The following is a 25,767-nucleotide window of genomic DNA, read 5'->3' on the forward strand; positions in this document are numbered from 1 at the left end:
ATTTAACATTAACATACTGTACAAGTTAATAAACAACAACGGATAAACTTAACATTAATGACTAGAACAACTCAATTTTATGTACAATATCAATATAATTGAATTGACAATATTTTCATTTCCTCACAAACACTGGTACTTTTGACTAAATTAACAAACAAATTTAAATCTAAAAATTAAGATAAATATTAAATGCACAACAATTTTAATATTTTTGAAGTTACACTTCTTTTGGCGCGTTTGGAAAATAGAGCGGTATATTTTTAGGGGAAGTTTTGCGATGTAACACAATTTATTTACTTTTTAATATAACAGCGCCATCTTATTTAAAAATCAGACAACATTATAGACTTATTTTCTATTTGAAGTAAACTTTTTATTTTTGATCAGTTAAAATATATTATTACGCCAAAAAATATAACTTCTTTCATGTGTAATTACGCACAACGTATTTTTTTTTATTTTAACCCAAATCACCACATTGTCCGGGAATAAATAAATCGAAATGACCAGTCGTTAAATGAAAACATTGTTCAAACAGACGTTAGAGGTGTCAATTGACTAGTTTTGTTAGTATTCAGTTAACGTGGTTAAGGCACTATGTCCGCGACCATATACATACTACTTTGTACTAAAACGTAATAAAAATATATTACAAATATTGTGGTAGCAGTAGAAATATTAAAGGAGTGTATTCAGTTCATCTCTGGAGACTTCTGGTCGAATATGTGGACATTTTAGGCACACGATTCACATTGCAAAACTTCAGTTCATGTATTAATTCTAGCTTAATCTGGCACTTTACAAAAACATTAGCTTATAACAGACACACGAAAACAAAACAAAACTCCGCAACGGACGGACGGATCCGGAACACCAAACATAGTCACTATCGACGTTAATTGTTATAAAATTAAATGCATTACTCGGCACCGCGGCCGCTCAGGTTCACGTCTTTGGCCATAGATTAGTAAAGATTACTCACTCCTAACAAGAAAATGTAACAAGTTTTGACAATTGAAATTGTCATCTATTTTCATGTTTGAAAAGTATTAAAAAAATGTAGTTTTTATTTCATTTACTAATGAAACGACACGATTCGATTTCGTGTTTTTGCACCACTTAGCTGCGCATGTCGGCATTGTTCCGCGTAAATTATACCATGACAGCCATTAAAAGGCTGAAATAATTATCAGCCGTTTAAGTCATTTAATGGCTTCCTTCAATTACAAAGTGAGGTATCTATACTTATCTATGTCTTTGGCCTTAAATGTTAAGGGATATTCCTAACGAGCTCCTTCACCCCCACTCGGCCGCTGTTGGCCGCGGCTCAGCCGGGGCGGGCTCCTCACTGGGTCTTTCTTCTAACTCTCCAGGAAGGTAGTCCTTCCAACTCCTGAACAAGTACCTCGTAAATTTCCTTAGCTGCCTAAACTTGCAGTACGTGGCCCCCTCGGCCGACTGCAGCTGCTGCGTTTGGATCAGAAACCCCTTCTCCTTAAACGTTTGCTCCAACTTTTCTCTCTGCAACGTTTTTCTCGATTTCCGCTTCTTCTTGCTCAGATCTTCCTTGCCCATCGGTGTCGCCTGGCCTTCCACCTTGGGAATCATCGATACTGAAGGTTCAGAAGTTTCGGCGTTCCTGCCCTGGTTAGAGTTTTGTTGTAAGTAATCGTAGCCCTTGTTGCCCTTGTTCCCAGTCCCACTGTAGTATCTGAAGTTGCCGCCGGAGTCTACGGACAGCATCTTTTTCTCCTGCAACGAAGGTTTCGAGCCGCCCGTGAACTTAAATTTACAAATGCTGACTTCCGTCGTAGGAGTGGTGGTGCTGGTTTTTGTCGGTATCGGCGGAATGAAGATGGCCGATCGTTTCCGCTTTACCGGCCCCTGGACGGGATTCGGCGATGCCCTCTTCTTGGGCTGTTCAGGAGATTTCACTTCCTCGGCTTGCTTAATAACTTTGGGATCCAACAAATCGGTTATTTGCTTGAGCACCAGTTTACTTTTGCTGTCGTCCGTCGGAGTTTCAGGAGTATTCGCTTCCCTGCCCGGCGTCGATTGCGCCTTACCGCTGTCTTCAACGGAAAAGGGCAACTGGCCGGCGGCGGCTAGCCTCTGGTAGTACAAAAGTTGGGTTTGTAAAGCTAGCGGGTGCATGTAAATGCCTGCGTTCGGCCAGTACACGTATCCGGGGAATTTGTCTTCGTCGGGAGCGGCGGTGGGCAGCGCGGGCTCGGACAGCGCGGGCGAGGCGGGCGGCGCGGCGCGCGCGCGCTCGGGCGAGCTGCGCGCCGTCGGCGGGACGTTCGTGTTGCGCTGTATCACCGAGATCGCATTCGGCTGTTCGCTCTTCACGCTCTCCTGCTCCGAGCTCTCGTCCACCTCGGTCTTCACGTCGGGCGATGACGTGTAAATGTTTCCAAATTTCTTTTGGATTTGTAGTTTTAAGTCGTGCAAGTCTCTGATGCAAAGATTCAGCGGTTCGTCGTCGCTGTGCAGGGGCCCCGCCGTTGTGGCGGGGGCCTCCGGCATGGGCTCGTCGGGGCTGCAGAATCTCGGCGGCGAAAGGATCTCTAATCTTCTCTTGTTCTCCTGCGATAACTTTCTTTCTAATAAACTCGAGATCAACTTGTTCTGCAGATCCGTTTTGGGAGTGCTGACCGGCGTATCCGCGTTTCTGAAGGGCGGATGGACGCTCATTTGATTCAGTCTTTCTTGAGGGGGAGGCTGACCGGGAACGACTGTTCCATAATTTTCATAAATCAGGTGGCAGATGTCAGCTTTCTTCGGCTTCCTGCCGCGCCTGGGCTTGGAGTTGTTGAGCGTCATTTCACCCATATATGGCAGGTCGTCGTACGTCATAATCTTGCTGGGCGCGATCGCTGGATTCTTCTTCTTCTTGTCTTCATGTTTCGCCTTAGCGGCCATGTTCACTGTAGCTTGAGGAACTGTCAAGGTCCCCGTTTCGTTCTGGATGCCGGCGAGCCGTTGCGCCCATATCTTGAAGGACTCGTTGTTGAAGTTGGCTTCCGGGGTGGGTTCCTTGGGTTTCTCCGGTTTCTTTTGCTTGGCGGCCTTCTGGAGGCTCTGCTCGTAGTGGTCGAGGTACTCCTGGGGGAGTGCCTGGTGGTGGAACTTGAGTTTCCAGCGGTTCTTCTGTCGGCTGCGCACGTGGCGCACGTGGCGCGGCGGCCGGCTCTCCGCCGCGAGCCGCTCCTTGCTCGCGGACAGCAGCTGCTGACGAAGTAATTCCTTGTTTTCCGACGTCCTGAAAATATGTTTATTGAGCATTAGTGCATCGCGTGCGGAACATTATGTAATTGGCTCGTTGCCATCGCGAGTTTTATTTTGTAAGCTAGTATGTATCAGGAATATAAATACCTAAGTATTACGATTCTCGATTACAATAAAAAAATATGTGAATTGAAAATCATATTTTGTATTTGATCAATAAAATGTAGAGACATGATAGGATTCCAGAAGCTCATTTGTTGTAAATTCGTAAATTTCGTGAAAAGTTCGCCCATGAAAAATCCTAGACTCACCATTAAAGACCATTATGTATTTTTTATAATTCTAATAGGTTGTTACAACTTGTTACCTAGCTACACGAGGAAAGATAGTAACTTGCGCCATAGGCGACACCGGAGGAGTTGCAAAGGCCAATGCATCGCCAGCTTTGAAGAGCTATTTGCACCTTTTTTTAAGAACCCCATAAGCTCGAGAATACCTAGGATGGAAATTGATATCGAAGGCATTGTGTGTTTACCTGTTGTTTGTGGCGGGCGGCGCGGCGGGCGGCGCGGGGGCGGCGGGCGGCGCGGGGCACACGTCGCCGCACGCCGCGCGCCGCATCACTTCTGGAACAAACAACACAACAACACTTTACTCCTGTCACTTGTAATAGTACCCATAGGTGATCTCCACAAAACCATAATATCTGCTTTCGAAGTGCGACATGCTTTCGTATTCCCTAAAGTTATTCACTTTACTCTCAGATTATAGATACTGGTATTTTACTCATCAAACACACTACTTGACAAGCTACTTGTCGTGATCCGATAAGGTAGTAATCTTTATACGAATTGTAGCCTATATGGACACGCTAAAAGTATTTGAAACTTAATATTTCATACATGGTAAAAGCTTACGAATGTAAAACATCATTCAAAATAAATTTGAACATAGCTCTATCAGATGTATTCTTATTGGTTCTATCGAAGTAGGTGGTTTGCATTGTGTTTGCATAAACATGCTATCACACAGTCAATACTCTTAGATTGACTTAAAAAAAAACTAACAAATACCTAAGTAAATTTCAATTCCGTTAAGGATTACCAAAAGCTTCAAAATATGTTACAGTTAACAGTGACCGTTTCTAAGCGTAACTCCGCTTAAACGGTGTAGTTAAATCTGGTGATGAGTGGAGTTAAAATCGGTAGTGTGTCAATGCGCGGGCAGTGGGTTTGAAACCCGAGCGCGCCCAAAATACGCGCCGCCGCGTATGGCGCGCGCGCACAAATAAAAGACGATACCAATTTCGCAATGCGCGGTACTCGAGCGATGCGTGTGCCGCAGGGAGATACAATACCCGCGATACACTAAGGGAGTCAATGATTCTTTGTCTGACCGCGGAAATACCATTCATTCTGACGATATGACGCTCTGGCCGCCTTTTGGCCTTTTTCGTTATCGGATACTCAAATATATCATCGTTTTTAAGAAGTTTCTTTTCTGTCGATCTAGGTATAGGTGCATAATATCAATCGTAAATTTAAATCTTTAACATTTTTAAAAAATATCACGTTTGTTGGCCTTGGTCTGAGGAGTCTATAATTAAATTAAATAATGCATATGGGCCATAAGGCGATTCTGTCAATTATACTGTCCCTGTACCTACTATAACTATAACTACCTACTGAAGAAGTTACATATACCTCAAGGGTATATGCAACATCACTTCTGTGTAAGGATAACATTGCATCTAAGCACAAATGTCAGCAGAGCTTTTATCAATAACGATGACTTCCAAGTTCCAACTCATATTATGCACCACCCGATTCGTGATGCAATTTAAAATCAATTTAACAAGAAAATAAATAAATACTTCATCTATTTCAGTTTATATTCATCTGAACAATCTGGATGAACAAGCACCAAACCTAACATAACACACATGTCTATCGTAAAATTGTAACAGAACATACTCCTGTTATGAGCCTACATGATAAATCAACAAAACACTACACTATTTATCAGCACTCAGCTCGAATTATTCAATTATAAGTACCGCCCACGTTATCGGTCAGCGATAGTCTGTTGCGGCTTTTACTGGAATATTTTTTGTTCGTAGCCATCGGATGATGATTACTCTTCAGCCCACGACTAACTTAAGTACTTACTGTATATGGTGCTATCATGTGCTACGTCCATGTGCTACGTATGATCGATCTAAAATTTAATTTTATGTTAAGTGGTTACCGCGATCTTTACAGTAACTTAATACTTAACCGAACTACATACCGAATACATTACCGAATACAATTTCATTATATTCATTAACAATACATACTTACATTAGAAATAATCAATATTACTAAGATATAACTTGCCATAACAATTTGCCATGACATGGCTGATTGTGAGATTCCTAGAAACTATTGTGAACATCTTCTTGTACCACTATTACCACAAATAAACATTTAATTTCATTTCAATACTTCCCAACCCGTTATAATATATTTCAAGACTATTCAATACTATTTAAACCTATTACAAAACTAAAAATAGTCTCGAATAGATTTAAGCCGTTTTTAAAACTTAGATTAAATCAACCATTGTAAAAAAATATTTCGAGTTACAATAAATAAATAAACGATTTCTAGCGTCATAATAACTCTCCATTACACTTAACTATGTTGTGAGTGCCCTACATACAAAAAGCTCCCAAGAATCTAAAAGACAAAACAAAAATTAAAATTATAATTTCTGGCGGGATCCTATTCCGAATTAGTTGCGTGCGGTACGGTAATCGCTGTGCCACGCGGGTCGTTAAAATTTATTTGTGTTACTTACAGTCATGTTATTTTATTACACACGTCTTCTACTCACTACATTAAACGAAATTCCTGTTTTAGGGACATTTTTGTGCAATTGCACAAATGTGTACGATAATAATAATAATAATATTTTGTCAACGGTAATAAAAATTCATAAATGATTTTATTCAAATTTAATTTTCGCTTGGACATTTAAAATTAACTATTTGCCTACAAGGATTCACAAGGAAAATGACTCACGTTTAAAGTTTAAGTTAACACAGCATTCTTATTATAAAAGTCATTGATCGTATTAATAAAATCTGTCGTGTTAATTCAGTACAAGGAAGGCGTAGGCATAGTAATTAGTATCTAATTGGCGACTAGCGGGACGCACTCAATAAAATGTTCTTATCTTCGGACCATTAATTTCGCCTGCCTTTTCCGTAAACCAATTAATTAGACTAATGATAATAGACGTAAAGAGTTTAATGACGGATAGGCAGTTATTATCGGCCATTCATATAATTTATCGGCTTTATCCAATTTATCGAAATATATGAGTTGAGTCTCAGTAAAAGTTGGTGAATTATTCCTATACATATTTACATCATTATATTGCATACAGAACCATACTCTCTTGAGCTGATCTACTCGGCAATAATTTCAAGTCATCTTAGGACAGATTATATTGTTTAAAGTTGTATGTAATTACATAACAGGCGTAATTATATTATGTATGTTTACATAGGTATTATTTTATTCAGTGAAACAGGCTCTTACCTATAATATATCAATTTCAATCACAGTTAAATGTGAATCATGGCCAATATTACCGCTACGGAAATACCTTGCGGGGAAGATTCTTATTCGACTAAGTAGGAATGTACTAAATATTTCCAAAACGTAAATAATTATACAAAATAAAGTTACTCTCAGAAGCTGATATTCATAGGCACGTATAAATGTAACAATGTTACGGTTACTATTCGAAATCGCTTTGATCCCCACAATTACGATTTTGTAATTTTGCCAAAAACCTAGACGCGTTTTTGTAAACAAGTGACAAATCTTGTCACTAGGTATCCTAATAAAAATATTTTCTTAATACACATTTTTACCTTTAAGTGAATATGTATTTACTGAAACGAATTTGCTTGAAGTAAATTTAAATGTAGGTACTACAGTTGTTACTCATCACGAGTTTTCAATTTAAATTTGAGCATAAAGCGTTTAAAAAAATCCCACTACATTAATTTATATATTATGTTAACCCAATTTAAAGTATTTGTCACTTGTTTTATATAGTTTTTTAATATTAAAAGGTATATAGGTATTGTATTTTAATTATTATGAGTTTATAGTTTATATGTTTCTTACCTTTAGTTATTAATTGCCTGTTTTGCTTATAAATGGACAAATTATTTTCACCCGCTAAACCGCTATTTTCAATCTGGTAATTTCCAAATTCTATATATTGAGGACAGACCTGTGTTACTGACTCACCGACCTACTGCCATAATTACTTTCCCACGACAGTGTAATGAAATTTGGAAAACATCCTGTAGTGCATCGTAATGTTTATTTTCAGAGCGCCAAAAACCATGGCATAAGACTGGTGAAGTTGATAACTAATATTTATTTATAAGCATAAGTCGTTCAGATCGTTCAAATATCCTGTCTTTCTTAAGTGTTACCTTGAATATAAAATATCAGACACATTCTAAATTTAATTCCATCAACCTTCCAAGGTAATCTTCAATTCTAACGAAATCGCACATCATTGCAGTTACCATGAAATATCTATCACAAGTAAAATTTAAATATGGATTTATCGTGTAACGTTTCAACAAGTGCAGTATTGGGGCGCGAGATACGAGAGCACGCGTTACTCACGCTCCCTACACGTCACCGTGACGTAGGGCTGGCGGGCAGCCAACGACCGCCGTGACGTCACCACACACATGCGTACTGCTTATGAATTGGCCATCAGTTTCCACGTTTCAGTTCTGTCTATTTATCTGACGAGGAAGTAAACACGAAATTATTTCGATTTATTTTCGTTTTGGATGCTCCACATATTTATGCAAGGTTTCTGTAAGAATGTGTTACGCTAGGCTTTTATTTCTGTAGTGAATTATTTATGAAAATGCGTAGGTCTTTTATGAAAAAATGGTAGGTACGTACGACATATCTTTTTAAAACTAAATCATTAAAGAGCGCTCCCAAAAGAACAATCAATATTTGTTAATATTATCTGTTCTATTTGTAAGATTCCGCAGATTTGTAAAACAGTACATAAAAGGAAATATTTGATATGCCACATTCAACATCGTCGGGAAAGGTAAAGAAACATGTGATGTGCGCATACATGTTGTCTTTCAGTTGTTTGCTCAAACATTTCCACGATATTATTGTTGATTAAACATGATAACGTAAATTTAGAACCATAGATGGTAATGAAAAACTGAGTAAACAATATGTCTATCATTCTGTTATCTTTTGCACATGTTTGTCACGCGCGCCGTTCATAACTGGTTTTCATAAACAAATATGCTTATGGATTCCACTATGAATTTCAGAAAATAAAACGGTATAAAGTGTGTTTTGTTCTCAACGTATTACTGTCCTACTGCTGGGCAAATATATAAGAATATATCATGGGTGACAAATTCTTATATACGAGTATATGCCCAGCAGTGGGCTAAGCAGAATGGCTAAATGCAGATCGCTTGAAACAGCTTTCAGAAGTTTATTTGTAACAGAATCCTCCATCGTGTGTGTCCATCGTCGTCCTTACAACGTTTTCTTTCACCGTTAGAGCAAGTGATCATTATTTTCTGTTACGCAAATGACAAATCAGAAGTACATGCCTGGTATTCGAACTTCGGACCCTCCGAGAGGCGATGTTTATTACTGCTTCAAAGTTTAAGTTTAAGGATTATCAAATAGTGGAACATACTTAGTTTCTCTTGTTTATCATAAATAAAAGAATAAATTTTTAACAAAAATATATAGTTTTATACATTTAATGATATTCATATCATAGAATACTTCTATCTAACAAAACTTTACCATAGGTCAATGATCTAGGCTTTATTTGTTTTTTGTGAGTACGTACATAGACTAATGTCTAAGATCAGATGTAGAGATAAATTTCGTTTTTATACTTAGCGATTTCTCTATTTCGTTTAGGTTTGGAAAAAGATAGATAAGTTGTTGTTACTTTACAGAAAGAGCATTTTTATGCAGTAGGTAAATGTATAACAGTATTTCTGTCTGAATGTCTACGTAACTCTATGGTAGAGTTATTCATCGTTTTATTACGTGAGATGACATTCCCTCGCTAGTGATCTCAGTGCAGTATAAAGTCTACAAGATTATTTAAATTCATTTATATTCTATTTGATGTCAACTGGCATTATAGTGATGTGTTTCTAGTGTGCCGCTCAACACGATATTCGAAGTTTGTTATCTATATGGATATATCGAGTACGTACTTGGCGATATTATAATAGAGTCAAATAAATGGCATAAAGGGAATGTTAATAGCGTCCGTATTTGGTATACGGGGAACAGTCTGCGTTGCGTGAATCATAACCGCGTAGGACGAGATGTACGGACGGACACGCAGTTGGCCACATTATTACAATATCTTGTACACAAATTACGCTTTTATGATTATTGTTTTAGAGCACACATCTCTATATTCGACGATCGATTTGTGTCTAATTATGTGGTGGGAATCTAAACATTATTTATAGCATTTTTACTACAAAACAGAACCAAAACAAACGATCGATAAATATGGAAAGCTAGTTTACATAATCCATTTTCAGTTAAAACAATATCTGGGCCATGCTTATGGTGAACGACATTTATGACTTGCCATAAACTCCTAATTTGATTATCTAGTATGTTAATATCAGTGTTTTTCAAACTTTTCCATGGCACGTACCCCCTTAGGTTGTAAAAATGTTAGGAGTTCTCAGCTGTTTCCACCTTGTATTTTATTAAGTTTCCATTAAGAAATATGCAAAATATAGGTATTCCTAATAAAGTTTCGATAAATACATAATTTTCAAACCTAAAACAGTCTTGTTTTACATATATTATGACGCCTTAAATATTCTCATTACAAATACGTTATTGAAGTTTACTTAATATTTTTTTCTTTTTTACCAAGACTGCGATTAGCGCTGTACCCTTTATAGAGGCTTTTCGACCCCCCACCTACACTTTGAAAAACACTGAGTTATATAAAAGTTTTAATTCGCTATATTAATAAATTAGCTCAATGCCAATAATTTGTCAGTGGGGTTTCTATTAGACCCTCCCATTGTTGGAATTAGTTAAAAGTTATTATATAGTTCCAATGATCTGTGGAGAGACAGATATGGCTAATAATTTTAACACATCAAGTTATGTTTATTTGTTGGCATGCGTTTGCTTGTTGATTCATACTCTTCATGCAATTGCAGTCACGCAGAGAGAATATTAATAAATTTGCCAATTTGTGCGTTAGACCTTAAGGTACTAATAATAATAGACAAATCGATTACATCTACGAAATAAGTACTTAATGCGGAATAATAGTGTGATGTAGAGCACGATTTAATAGCTATATATTATATTTTAAGCTATATTTTATACATATTACATGTTACGACGGAGATATGGCCTAGTAGTTTGAAGTTTCTCTTCTTAATCTGTGGGTTGATTTTTAGAAAATTATTCGGGTCAAAAATTAGTTATCACTTGCTTTGTCAGTGAGGAAATACACCGTGCGGAAACTTACACTATGTAAGTTCATTAAAAGAAGAATATTTCGTAAGGGACGTGCCTGGCAATGGAACAGCAGTTGATGGTAGACGTTCTATAACATTGTTTAAAAATTGAATACGAATAAGTATAGTAGATATATTTTTTGTATGGAACTCGTATGATGTATTAAAGGGTATTATGTAGTCTTTGCGGCAATAAGTGGACAATGCAGCCAAGAAACAAGCAACTTAAATTAGGACGACGTCCTATATATAGTGGGTCGCAGATATATGGCCAGGTATGAGGATTTTGTATGGTATAGGTAAGCTGTTCCGGACCGTTACTACTCTAACCTTGAGAATCTTAGCACAAAAAAACTATCGATTAAAATAACAAATCTATGTCTGAATTTGCAGTAAGAAAGCATTACAACACATTTTTTCTTTTGTTTGTTTGGACAGTTATTGACAAGCTTTTGTTATATTTTTTTTTGGAAAATATCATAAATTTTGATTGTATTTATGCTATTGGGCAAACCTCGTTTATATCAACGGTAGGTAGCTCACCAGTTAAGTTTACCTATACGTCCCAGGGCTTTTAAAACTTTACTTAATTTTTAAACGATATTAAATTTCCACTCAATCGTGAAGGATGTTGCGGGGTCAAGCAAATATTTCATTCCGTTTACTTATTTTACTCGTTTGTTAGTAAAACCTATTTAATTAAATATTTTAAAATATTAAACGTAAATTTTAATGTAGGTACCTACTTAGTAATAATGAAATATGGTAGTATAGAAACATGCTTTATGTATTTAGACAAATAAATGCATTTTATTAGAATGACAATGAATATTATTTATCATTTATGTAAATTCTGTCGTGCCATTATTCACCTATTGTTATCTAATTGGAATAGATTACCCTCCGTTAGTTATGAATCAAAATATATTAAGGTATTGTGTATAAAGTTGTTTGATCAAACACATAACTCTTCCAATTTGTGTTAGCAGTTCAACTTACTACATATTACTAACCCTATATTTGGTGAACAGAAGTTAATTCGAGGCTTTTGAACTTAGTGCTTTGAATTAAAATAATAAATTCGTTTTGCTGATACCATATTTGTTAGTGAGAACTATGCTAACAAAAATAATATGTAGGTATTTGAGTTCAGATAATCGATATTTATTATTAAGAAATTTCTTAAGTTGGCTAACAAAAAGTTGGCTGATTTACCAATTTTATGATCCGTTTTCCATTTTTTGTTTTAAGGCCAACTCTATTCTTATCTTTTTACCGTTACAAGAAATTTAATTCCCTGTTTTGAACTGTATCTTAAAATAAAAGTTCACTAGACAAATAAAATAGTTCTTTGCGAAAATGTGAGACAGTATAACGGCTTTACAATTATTTAAATTTATTTGTTCATTTAAATAGCGGAGACAATGATCTATTAAGTAACTTAACCCCATTACACAACATCCGGCCGATTGATAACCGAAAACATCTCGATGTATGACAGATATATTTAGACAACGGTACGCTATGACGAATTCCAAAGTACACCGTTTATATTATTCGCGAAACACGCGAGAATATGAACAGAGTGGCATAAGGAAAAGAGACGAAATTTGCTTGAAGGTTCAGCCGTTAATAAGTTGCGTTCAATAAGGAACATTCGCTATTGGTGGGGGACAATTTGACACTCTCCCTATATGGCCTATCCGCTAGGTGAAGCTTTCTGCGGTAATGAGACGAGTAAACAATTTCTCAAGTACATGACACACATACTGTGTCAGTTTTGTTAGTTTTGTAAATTTTTGCAGTGCTAAGAAATCCAAAAAAAATTCGAGGAATTGCCACAAAAGGAAAATAAGTAGTTGAACACACATATTTGTAATTCACTCTACCAAGTTATGTTAAAGAAAAGAAATCAGTTATTTAATAAATTATATGAATAGTCTCATGTACATTGAACGAAAATAATTTATTTACGAAAAACATACTTACTGTTAATTTTAAACATCGTAAATTCGTATTTATAATAATGATATTTAAATTAAAATCTCAAAATTTTAAATACAAGAATATTGGAAATTCTTAGAATATTAAAAAAATATATAAAAATTTAATTAAAAAATAATAAATTTATAGAAAGATTATTTATATTTAAACTTCATTGAAAATGCAAGCACTCTAGAAAATTTTGAAAATAAAATATAGAAAAGTTTAGCAAGCAATTCGATAAAAAAATTGATGAGTATAAATTAGTTACGCGATAACAGATTATATTAATTAAAATTATTCCCAACAACAATGAGGATAATATGAATACGAGTACCTATCTAATACGAAATCGTCGGCAACTATCACAATGTAAACAATGATAACACATGATAACATCAACGACCAATGTTACCGCCGTAGAATCGATAACACGCACATCACTCAACTGAAGCACAATTTAATTTAATTTGCAATTGCAATTATCAAAATGCACGTAGTAATTATGTGCTATCATTACATCACTGGCACCAAAACACGATAAAAAACTCCCGGTAGGTACGTAGGTTTCGTGGAGAAAAAATGTTATTGTAAATAATCACCTCCGCCTTCTGGCAGCATGAGTGACATCCAAATCCTTGAGCGGTGCAGTGCGAGGGCCGCGGGGCGCAGTGGCGGTGCGGCGGCGGTGCGGCGGCGGTGCGGCGGCGGCGCGGCGGCGGTGCGGCAGGCGAGGGAGCGCTGCACTGCTGCGGCGGCTGCACGCGTTATCAGCGCAGAGGTCGGAGGCGAGTCGCGCGCGCTGCGCCCGCGCCCGTCTAATCTAAATACAGACAACGCGGCCCCGACCAAAATCGCTCGTATTGCTTTCGGTTTTCATACGGCCTAAATTTAGAGGCCGCTCGCTACAGAAATAAATGCGTTTTTACGTGTTTTTCACGAGTATTAGACGGGAATAGAGGGCGTTTTCGCGGAGGCTGGTGGTGTGCCAGCGCGCGGGAAACCCGAGATTCGTGCCGTATTTGGCAGGCGGCGGGCGATCACCGACGCTTTTGGGTATTTAGTTTCGGCGTCCCGCGCGGCTAATTCGAGCCGCTTCCGTCGGAGCAGCGGGATGCGATACCTGCGCGCTTCCTACCTTATATGGACATGCGTTTACACTGAATCACGCGCCGAACGCACCGCGCAGGGAGAAATCTTACAGACGTTGTTTTCAGCGCAACGTACCAAGCAAAGTGACGCAATATGATATCTCAATTTATAAACAATACAACGTGTAAGTCTATTAGCTCGCTCGTCATTAACCACCAGTTTCCTGATTTTTTGTTACAACAAAATTTCCATAGTACAAATACTTCATTGTAGTAGTACTTACGTATTGTCTTTGTTGTTTTTATTAGTCACTCATTAACGTTTTGTAAAAATAAAACCAACTTCAGCTCATTGCGTACGACGTACGTACGAGTACGAGTTATGTAGAATTCAATGATCGTGTAGAGTTATCCCCGGTTAATTTCTAGGTTTCTCAGTAGCAAGTTTTTAAAATAATTATGTAAATTTTAACAACTTTAAAAGCTTTAACTTCACCTTCATTAAGATAGCAGAAGTGTTCAATAGAAGCGTGTTGAACGGAAGAATACTTCCGAAGGGTCGCTAAGAGTCGCTCTGTATTTTGCCGATTGTGAATTTTCGAACCATTTCGATTGTAAACTATCTAAAGGCATACTTGATATAGGTAGCACAATCCTTTAGAAGCAGTAAAGGATATGTAGTGATAATTTACAAAGGACGTTTGAAAACACCACCTCATCCAGGGATATAAATGTTATTGTAAATAATCACCTATTAACATAGGGATGCAAAAGAATTGTCGTTGTTAAAGTGTCTCCAGGAAAAGTACTTTCCTTGAGGACCAAACACGACGCACGATAACTTGACCATCGCCAATACTATAAAATATTTTAGTGAGCTGAACTTATTGTACCTATATTTTAAATTTATTTACATTTGTTATGACCATAGAATTTGCCATAATGCCTTTTTGATTCTGGACAATATGATTACGGTATTCAATTTCATTACAATGATTTAAAACCATTAAAATTAATAATACTCTTAATGCATTGAACATTGCAAGCAATATTTTTCCTATTTATTTTCCTCACTTTACTTAGTTTAGTTTACTTTGAACGCGGACAAGCATTAAATATAAATAATGTGTATAAACACTGGTAGGTATATTAAGCTATGGTGTCAGTACGAAGCTGGTGCTCGGTACATAATAGTCATTGCCTATGCAAGTAACACGGCAAAATTTCATAAGCACGTCTCGCTCCATTTGCATAAACATTACTCCCTTCGAACCACGATCTATGCAGTGAGTACACTCGTGGAAATAATCATAACTAATTATTTGTTATCTTGTTCTTACAACAAAAATACCTAAACGTTTATTAAGCATATACATAAAAAAACATATACTAGTTATTACGATAATGATATTCAAATAATAATAGTTACATAAATATAAATCATTATGAAAATTTGTAATATAAAAATGTACCTAATAATGAAACAATATAAATTTAAATTATGGATTTTAATGCACGAATTAAAAGGCTCTTTATATATTTATATTTATTCTCTAGATGAACATGTAGAAGGATTTAAAATTTATTAATGTTTATACACTAATTGCTCTACTAAACCCTAATTTATGATTACTATTGAAGAAATTAATATAAAGCTAAATGATTTAATAGAGACGGTATTGTTTCCTGACATTCCTTGACATTCCTCATCAATGTTGATATAAACATCATCAATGTTTATATCAACATTGATGATGTTAGAACTCTATGTAGAGTTCGTCTATTGATTGCAGCATTAAACCTGTAGTACCTGACATTTATAAATGCAATTATTTGTAAATTTTGCATTATTACGACTACTTTGCATATGCCATCATCAAGGTAGAACCAGCATGGGAACCAGGGAAAACCGAGACTCTATCAGGAAGGTAACGCCGCCACACCACATAGAGTGAAGCAATTCTTAAGTTTCTTTGGAATTATGTGGTAATTGTGACTAACTATCTTAGTCCTCAGGAGCAGCAATGATCGACTGTGATCGGCTTCGGTCGGTAGAACCCCTGTTCTATATGAAGTGTATGTGTACCATAATAATATGTGTCACACATTTTTGTAGAGTGGCTTTTCCTACTTCAATTTTACAAAATAATAGTACTTGACTTTTTTTCAATTATTTAAAATTTAAATATTGCAATTATTTAAAAAAAAATGCATATTACTTACTGCCTAGATACAAAATATAAGCGCATGGTTGTACTGGCAGTGTGACCGTGTATAATTGCAGCGCCACCTACGGGCCAGTATAAATATTAATATTATGTCCTAATACGGTCGCCCGCTGCCTACTTGATTGCTCAGTACTTTCTGAAAATGTACTGCGGATTTGCATAACAATATTAATTACTGGAGATAAGAAGCGGTCCCAACTCCCACTACCCTTATTCTGATGACTATAATATAATACTCGTAGGTATTACAAGCATAAGTAACATATTAATATAAATGAACATGCAAATTAATATAAATCTTATATATACAATTCTCGTGTCACAATGTAAGTTACTGTACTCCTCCGTAACGGCTTTACCGATTTTCACCAAATTTTATATGATATTCAGTAGGTCTGAGAATCGGCTACTATCTATTTTTCATATCCCTAAGTTATACGGGTTGTACACCTTTAACATTTTTTTTACGTTTTGAACAAAAATTTCGTTTTTATTTTTCTATAATGTGGCATTAAAAATACATACAGCCCTAAATGTTTACCCTTTTATCACCAACCTCTATTTTTAATAGCCATGTCAGTAATTTCATTATTTTCCATACCGCTCGATGTTAGATTTTTAAATGTTTGTGTTACTATACACAACGTTTGCTGGGTCAGCTAGTATTTTTTATAGTATAGAAGTACTAAACGATCATGCAGTCAACCTGATGCTAAGTGGCCCCTGCAACCCATGGACATCAACCCCAGATAACATTAAGAGTCTTGCCTGAGATCGGCCACGATGCGTTACACACAGAACACAGCAGCACTTATCAGTGCTGTTATTAGGCAAAAATAAGTGATGCGTTGGTACAACTGGAGTCCAACCACAAAGGATTTTACCAAATATAGAAGAAAGAAAGGCTACACTAAGATGGCTGTCTTATTTATAAGAGTGAACATATTAATATTTCATCTTCACTACTCTCTACTGTAAGTTATGGTAGGCATAGGTAGGGTTCAATGTCCGTGACTCCGTGATCTTCATTAAACATGTAATGAAAAGAAAATAAATGAGGACGGAAATACCACAACAACTCTATTTATTGTAGAAAGTATGGGTACAGTTACATTATGACAATTTACGAAAGGGTCATAAATCATGATATAAAAATCGGGCAAGTAATGACGACATAGTTACGGTAAGTGGAGCTAGTTAGAAAAACTACAATTACTTCGCCTTTCACCAGCGCGTGGGGAGGCGTGGCGCGCAAACACTCCACCCCCGCGATTGCTACAGAGTTGCCCTGCAGCCTTCATTCGTTTTGAACTCTACTGTCGTCGTCGACACATTATTATCCCACTGCTGGACAAGGGCCTCCACACAGAGTGAATGGTTAAACTATAGCCTACTGTGCTAGACCAGTAGGTACGATTTGGTAAGCTTAACACGCCTTTCAAAACTATTTTATTTCTACAAAAATCTCAGTCATATAGGTTTTTGCACGATGTTTTTCTTTAAATTATAGCAAATACATAAATAACGTTTAAACATTAGAGATTCGACTAGGATTCGCTAGGAGGGACCAAGGTCCCTCCGAGACCACGTTACACCCTAGTGGTTGTTCGTATAACTACAGTGATAGCCTACTGGCTATCACTAAAGAACGCAATTAGGTGTGCCTACTTACTACATAATACATTATATAATCTAAATAAGAGTTATGTTCTCCCCTCATAATGTTTTTTTTAAAGGATGTGACTGAATACCTTAACTGGAGTAATCTGACTTGCAGTGTCATAAAATAATATTGAACCAGAGAACCTAAATTACATCTCAAAGTCAGTAAAAATTAAAGAGAAAGTTGCAAAATGACTGCTTAATAAAATAATTATGTTCTGCCTTAATACCAATATTTACTGGTTGTAATGTCAATTTCAATATGTTGGGTATTATTTAATGGGCCATTACGCCTCTCGAGGAAAGACCACCCTACCTGCGGTGTAGTGTGTAATCATGGAACATTTGCATAATACCTGCTAATATAAACATTTTACGTGTAAGCATTAAGCCTTCGTTGATATTAACTTAATAAAGTGCAGTAGATCAACTTGGTATGTTATATTTTATGATACAGAAATAGGAAATTCGTGCAGTCTACCTGATGGTAAATAGTTACTGCATTCAGAACAGGGGTTCTACCTTCTACGCAAAATCGATTCCAGACAGGTACGTTGCTAGTCCTGAGGTCAAGATGGCCGCCTCATGTGTAGGTCGTGTAAATCTATTCTTATTATAGTGAAAATTGTTTCCGAAAAGGAAATATACCGTAGGTACTATTACATTGATGCCCCACTGCTGAGCAAGGAGTTTTACTCTGAATGACTCTATGAATTTTAAAAGCATTTTTATATAAAAATACCTCCGATTAAGTAGATAGATTTCCTAGAGATATTCCGCTTAATGCCTAATATACGTACTTTTAATACGATTTCCAAGAAAATAAGATTTCTATTCAAGTAGTACTTTCATCTAACGTAACATAACTGCAGAAAAGTGACAAAATCGTCTTGCATGAATAATTAGCTCTATGTTCATTACCAAGTTTTGGTACACATTTCAGCTACCGTTGGTCCAAAGCTCTGTGTTGGAGTGGTAATGTGAGTATGTCGTCACGCTGTCGCAAGCGATCGCGGTTGTCGCCCGCCCGTGACGAGCGCCGCGGGGGAGGCACTAGGGTTCACACTCTATTACATATTTATTTACATGTCATGTACGTCTTGTAACAATTGACTTTTCATTTATATTGAGTTTTTTTTTATTAAGCGATGTTCAAAGTTAAGGTACCTAATTGTGCTAAATCAAGTTACCTATCCTTAATACCTGTTACATAATTTTAAGGCTTTATATATATGTACAATTTATACGTACACGCCCGTAGGTAGACGTACTGGAACTTTTGTTTAACCGAGTTAGGCACGATTTAAACTTTTTTATTTTAATAAGAGATTCACTTTTAAATAGACTTTAAGCTTCGTAATTTTAATGATATTTACTATGTTCTCTATATTGTCAGATGTAGTTTAATATTTTTGTTACCAAGTAGGTACTCGAGATAAGTACCTAATTGCTAGATAAATAGTGTTTTGTAGACACGGTGTCATATTCGTGTTTGAAAGTTAAGTTAAGATACAGAAAAAAAATCTATTTTTCATCTCTTTTATAAAAAAAATAATGTGTAAAATATCATATTTCTTAATCACGTACACTGAATTTTGAATTTGTAACTTTTTGTACGCTGCAGCCCTAGTAATTTTGGGGCAAGCGCGTGTAGGCGTGCGGCTTCGCTGGTGGGCGACTTCCGAACTGTATCGATCAAACACATGCCTTACTTGGTATGTCAGTATGTCGTATCAATTGTCCTCATATCATGGAGCTATGTGGGAGATGAGGATGTTTAATTTTAATTAGGATTCAATCAATTAGAAATATTTTTTGTACACTTTAATAAACTCTCCGCAATTATATTTAACTGACAGCCATGCGTTATCACGTCATGAACATTGTCTATGCTAATTCAATTCTACAAAAAATAATATTTATTACTTTGAACAAGTTTTCAAAAATACTATTTTCTAATCTCATATTAGAATTAGATAGTGAACAAAAGAGTTTTGCTCATAATCTGTCGATTTGTTATTCCGAATTCTAAAGGGTTTTTGATGAGCATTCGTAAAGTACTTAATTTTAATATTTAAAGGAGCATAAAATAAAATGAAAACCTTGAATTTCATACGGGGAAGCACAATAAATACTTATATTGATGAGGAAGTTATAATTCGCACCTCATTTTCGTAGAATTTGTCGTTATTCGTCACAAATTACACGAATCCCTGAAAAGTCACTGAAAATCGTGCGTCTGTAGTCAGTAGTGAATCATTTGGTTGGCTGACAATTTAGGGCTATTCTACAGCATATTCATAACTGTGCCAATTTACAGAAATCAGTGCATTGCAAACTAGATTTGTGCGTTTGATATTTGTAGGTAATCTTATCTTTGTCTCGTATTTTCGAAATACTACCGATTTTTAAGTTGATCCACTTATCTAATTACTACCTATACTAAAATTTAAGTATAGTTACATACTGAATCTACATTTCTAGGTGGGTTCAATATGTAACTACCAATAACTCCCCGCAAGTAACACTAATTGCGAACTGTTCTGTAGTAAACACGTATGTATATCTTGGAGCATTAATTTCTAATAATGGCGGCTGCATAGATGAGATCAAACGTCGGATGATAATAACAAGGACTGCAATGAACAAACTTAAGAAGATATGGCGTAATAGAAATATCACCAAAGCCACTAAAACCCGGCTGATATATACTTTGGTGTTTCCCATATTTTTATACGCCTCAGAGACATGGACATTACGAGAAGTGGAAAAGAAAAAGATAGACACCCTAGAAATGTGGTGTTGGCGAAGAATGCTTGGAGTTTCATGGACAGAGTTTCGAACAAATATCTCCATCCTCCAAGAACTCGGCATCAAACAGCGTCTATCTGTAGTAGTACAATCTCGTATTCTCAAGTTCTTTGGGCATGTTACAAGACGGAATAATGATTCCATTGAACGGCTTGTTGTGCAGGGTAGAGTGGAGGGAACCAGACCTCGCGGACGGTCACCCACGCGATGGACAGATCAAGTAAAATCAGCTGTAGGTGGCCCTGTACACGAGTGCTCTAGATTGGCCACCAATAGAGAGAGATGGCGAAATGTCGTGAGGCGAGTCACATCAGCCCCCACACACAACACATGATGACCACGACTGCTCTGACAAGAGCGAAACGACTAAGAAGAAGAAGATCAATATGTAACTCTGTGTAATATCTACTCGTAACGTCATTTCCGTTCTAAAGAAGTGTATCTCTTTTGGTTCTACTGCGCCTAAGGAAATATAACTCCAATAAAATACGTAAAAGAAGTGTACACAAGAAGTATAACATGACAATAAAGTGTACAGATCGTTTGTCAGTTATGAATATGGCAGTATGGCAGAGCGAGATGGGCAGTTTGCTCGGAGCGTGGGATCGGCTTTTGGTGAGCCTCCTCAGCCGCGGCCTTCCTACGTGCCCTCCCGCAATACGTACTACAGTCGGTCTCGGAAATTACATTAATAATATAAAATATGGTGTACTCTCTAAACAAATAATATAATTATAATTGTAATAGGACATTTATACATTTATAAGCATATTTTGTTTGAATATTCTCATTCATTGGCTTCATATTTAAAACTAATCAACCAATGTAGAGACGCTTCTATAAAATTAAGAAACAAACTCCATACTTAGAAAATTTTATAAAATTATTAATGGATTTTTTCTTTGAAAGTCACTGGTTTCCTGGTAAAGATTTTTATTTCTCAAAGTCACTTTTTTAATCAGTACAAAAGTTATTCAATAACAAAATAGGGTGATTAATGTTGCCCCACTCTGTATAAAGCAGTTAAGTCACTATTACCTACTTTAATGATCATAGGAAGTGTTTACTTATTTACTTGAATGACGTGTATTTATATTATTGAAATAACTTTTACACTACCTACGGCACATATTCATCCCGGATAATTGATGAATCCTTTTAATTTTAGGTACCTACTTATAATAGAACGACTGAAACCAAAATATATATTGTCATTGAAAATTTGTCACATTCAATTACGTATTTAGGACTGAGTGTATATAAACATAGTGATTCAGATATTATTTACCGACGAGTGCATGACAATTTGGATTTTGGACATGGCTCGCTAATGACCCGCCCGCGCGTGCTTCCACCGCTTTTTGTCATATTGTGGACAGGCCTTTAAGAGCCTATTCGCTTTATGGTACAAAGTTTGTACCGTACATTTGAGGATTTAATATCCTCCGGACTATTGGAAAGCTTTATCGTTTCATGGGTATTAGGTGCTCGCAGCTATTTTATAAAAATATCTAACAATAAGTCTATTTACCCATACCCACGTGTACAAATGGTTTATTTTTTTTAAAGTACCTAATAGAATAAGAACATTTTCAGCACATAGCATAATACTACTACAACAAAATACCTATGGGTATTGTTAAGGATCCCACCAGGAATAGTATGTTAAATTGGCATAAGAACTTAGTGGTACATTGTCACTGTAGATGGTGGGAAATAGTACTAAGAACTAAACACATTCAACCGCGGTACAGCCTGTCATATCTCGTTCAAGTATCAATAATAATTCCAAATCGGTGCGGATTCGATCGCAGCTCTCCAAAAGCAGGAACCAATAAATATAAGACATTTTGGTCGCGGCCCAAAACGGTGCGTGTCCTCGCAGTTATTTCCTTATACCCTGCCAATAAGACCATACTCATGAGCATATTCCGCAGATAGCATTGTCTCTGCCGGTTATGGTTTACGGCCGCCATCTTGTGCCGCCATCTTCGGTAATCGGTTACTCATTAGTATTTTGGGCGCGAAATCAAAAGTGCAGCGCACTGACCTGCGCAACAGACAGCTGGATGCATTATGATCGCTTATCATTTGTTAGATCTAAATCAGCGAATAGATGAAGATGGAGCTGCATTCAAGCCTTACTTGTATGCATAAACTCTAACCTAATTCATTTGTGGAAACAGCATTCGCAGAAATGTTACTTATGACCAAATTATTGAAAGCTATCCAAATAAGAATGCACCACTACCTAATTCTCTTACAAAATAAACGGATTTGACATGGGTGGTAATGTTTATATTGCGGAATGTATCAGTGATTCATAGAACCCTATGACTCCACGCAGATTGGAATTGATTATTAGTATTAGATTTTGACATACAATTCTTCTAGGTTTCAAACTTGCCGCCGAAGTACGATGGGAAGATGACTGCACCGAGATCATCATGGCCGTCGGCAAAGTGGAGATCAAAATACCCTGGGGGAAATCGCTAACCAGATGGTCTGATCAAGGATTTAACAAGATCAAGGATTCATTAAGATCAATGATTTAACTAACATCTCGACACAGAGTATCATAGACATGCAGGAAACCAAGCACATTGGTCAAATCTGCAGTACACCTTCACAATAGACTACCAAGCAAGATCTTCAGCACGAAGAAGTGATTGAGAAGAACAATAAAATTTGTACGAACTTCTACTAATAACACAATCTATTTCTCACCAAATGATCAATGATTATACATTAACTTTATATCTAGCTTATAAAAACCTCATAAAATTCAATCAATACGTAATAGAGCTCGAGGCGTGAAACAAATTATAAGGTGTTGAGAATAATATGGCACCATTATGGGCAAACGCGAATGTTTTTACGTGTTTATAGCTATAATTACTGCGATTTGTGCCGTGGGCGGCTCCTACACCGCGGTAATGATTCAGCCAATCCTTCTGAGAAGTGCGATAAAGTTTTCAATAGCCACTGAGATCTGAGGGAAGAAGACAGATTGAGGCGAACACCAAAATGAGCCACTGAACTTTAATATTAGCATAGTGCTTTGTAATGATTTGGAGAGCTATGACAAATGCTAAAGACGGGTTTATGAGGCATTATAGGCATCTACATGATTTATGATAAGTAAAGAGAAGGCTACATTTTTAATGGAGCTTTGGTGGATTAAGTCACGCCTCTTGATGTAAGGATAAATTGGGGCAATAACATTGAAATTTTGATTTTCGGAAATGTAAATATGTTGATGATTCGAAAGGCGGTAGAACCAGCATAGCTCGACCGGAGAAGTATCAACGCCACATACATATATTTCTGGAATGAAGCAGTTTTCCGCAGTGGCCGCTTACCACCAGGTAGACTACATACTCCTTTGCTACTTTAGTTTTCTTAAAAAGGCTATATTTATTTAGAACATCATTTATTTACTTCAATTGCTGTTACTGAATGTGATATTTCGGCTCAATCAGTAAAAGTTCTAATGTTCCATTCAATGCGGATTTACATAGGACTCCTTGTATCACATGTGTATTGAGAAACAAAGGGCTTCAATGGTCAATTAAAGTTAGTTTAATTGTTTACAGCTTTGTTACACAACATGTTCCGATGATGTCTCGAATATTTTAATAGCATAATATTAAGAATGTCATACCCACATAGCATTTTAATAGTTATCTACTAACTGCTCTACATTAAATTAATCCGATTATCTGTGGATTAATTGTGAAACATCGAATGCATAGTAGCCGTTACGGTTAAGGTTTAAGCGTGGACAGATCAGGCCATAACGCGAGCCCCCGGATTGTCCGGGGCACCCACACGGTGCGCAGCGACGGAATGTTGGAGCTAGTTGAAAGACCATTGTCATGGAATGTCATAAAATAGGTATACAAAGTTACGTATGAAAATAGTCTTAATTATGTAGATGTGTTCACGTTGAGTATCCATAAATGTATTAAAATAATAACTAAACTGTATTATTTTTAAAAACACTTAGCACGATTAATCGATAGCTCAGTGCTATAAAATTTTGGCTTCTTACGTTAGGACATCCAGGGTTTAATTACCGTATGTTTTTTTATAAAATATGTGCGTATTAGAAATTAATTAAGCCGACTTAAGCCCTACACATTATGAATTGAATAAATTGAATGAGTGATTAAGGTATAGGTTTATTCATTTGTAACCACGACAAAAATATTTATACCGATATTTTCCCTAAAATTAATAACTATTTTCTATTGTCTGTGGTACAAATACATTTTGTGGCTAGATTATTTCCGCGAATTCTACATAGGTAGGTGTCTACAATTTAGGTATTATATAGCCTCCACCTTACATTTATAAGGATAATGTAGGAGTATTTAGTAAGTATGTACCTACGCACTTCTGATGGTGATGAAACCCTTTGTGGTTCGATTCCGAAGGCATCACCGCCACACCCATTTCTGCCTAATATCAGCAGTGTTATGCGCTACTGTGTTATGCTTTAAAGAGTGTGGGAGACCTGCTTATCTGAGGAGTTACAACTAGTCCTCAGGGATATCAACACATCTGTGGATAACCTCAGGTATGAATCTAATATCTGGAGTTGATACAAATGTCCGTCGGCAGCAGCAACCACTTACCAAAAGCTGGACTGGGTCGTCTTCGGGACACGGAAAAACAAATCGGGCGTGACAGACAGACGGACAGACACACAAGTGATCCTATAAGAATTCCGCTTCTTGTTTTTTTGTACGGAACCCGTAAAATAAACTTTAACTTCTGGTTATGAGTGGAGTACGTATGCGTCAAAAGATGAAGCCATAACGCGAGCCCCCGTGGCGCCCACACGCCATGGGATGATGGAGTGTTTCGGCAATTGGCTGCCATTTGTGAACTAAATTATACACACGTGATAGATTACGAGCGTTATCTCGAAAACATTTACTGATGGTTCCGTTTTTATGGTCATATTGTTTGCTTTAAAAATTACTTTACACCTGGTAATAACTGCTGATATAATTAATTTGAGTTAACTTGTGTAGTTCTACTTTGAGGTAAACTTGTGTGGATCTACTTTGCGGTATCTATTTTCGGCGTAAAATTTGAGGCAGAAATATATAATATGTTTTTTATATTTTCCTTATTAGTATGCTAGGAAATTGCAGCC

The 25,767-nt window shown here is 36.6% G+C and overlaps 1 protein-coding gene across 2 annotated transcripts; it reads right to left on the bottom strand.

The window, feature by feature from the left end:
* Nucleotides 1-1,104: 1,104 nt before the first annotated feature.
* LOC140745578 (uncharacterized) lies at nt 1,105-14,514 on the bottom strand. 2 transcript variants are annotated; one of them, XM_073077517.1, is made up of 3 exons: nt 13,411-14,514; nt 3,770-3,860; nt 1,105-3,268 (listed from the first exon to the last, which is right to left on the bottom strand). In XM_073077517.1, exons 1-3 carry the CDS (start codon nt 13,436-13,438, stop codon nt 1,300-1,302), a joined length of 2,088 nt encoding a protein of 695 aa, XP_072933618.1. In that variant the 5' UTR covers nt 13,439-14,514; the 3' UTR covers nt 1,105-1,299. The 2 variants fall into 2 exon arrangements, with proteins under 2 accessions (XP_072933618.1, XP_072933619.1); XM_073077518.1 differs by having other exon boundaries at nt 13,146-13,430.
* Between the last annotated feature and the right edge of the window lie 11,253 nt (nt 14,515-25,767).

Source organism: Epargyreus clarus, unplaced genomic scaffold (genome assembly GCF_041222505.1).
Source record: "Epargyreus clarus isolate Ecla_fem2 unplaced genomic scaffold, WU_Ecla_fem_2.2 ptg000010l, whole genome shotgun sequence".
Taxonomy (NCBI): domain Eukaryota; kingdom Metazoa; phylum Arthropoda; class Insecta; order Lepidoptera; family Hesperiidae; genus Epargyreus; species Epargyreus clarus.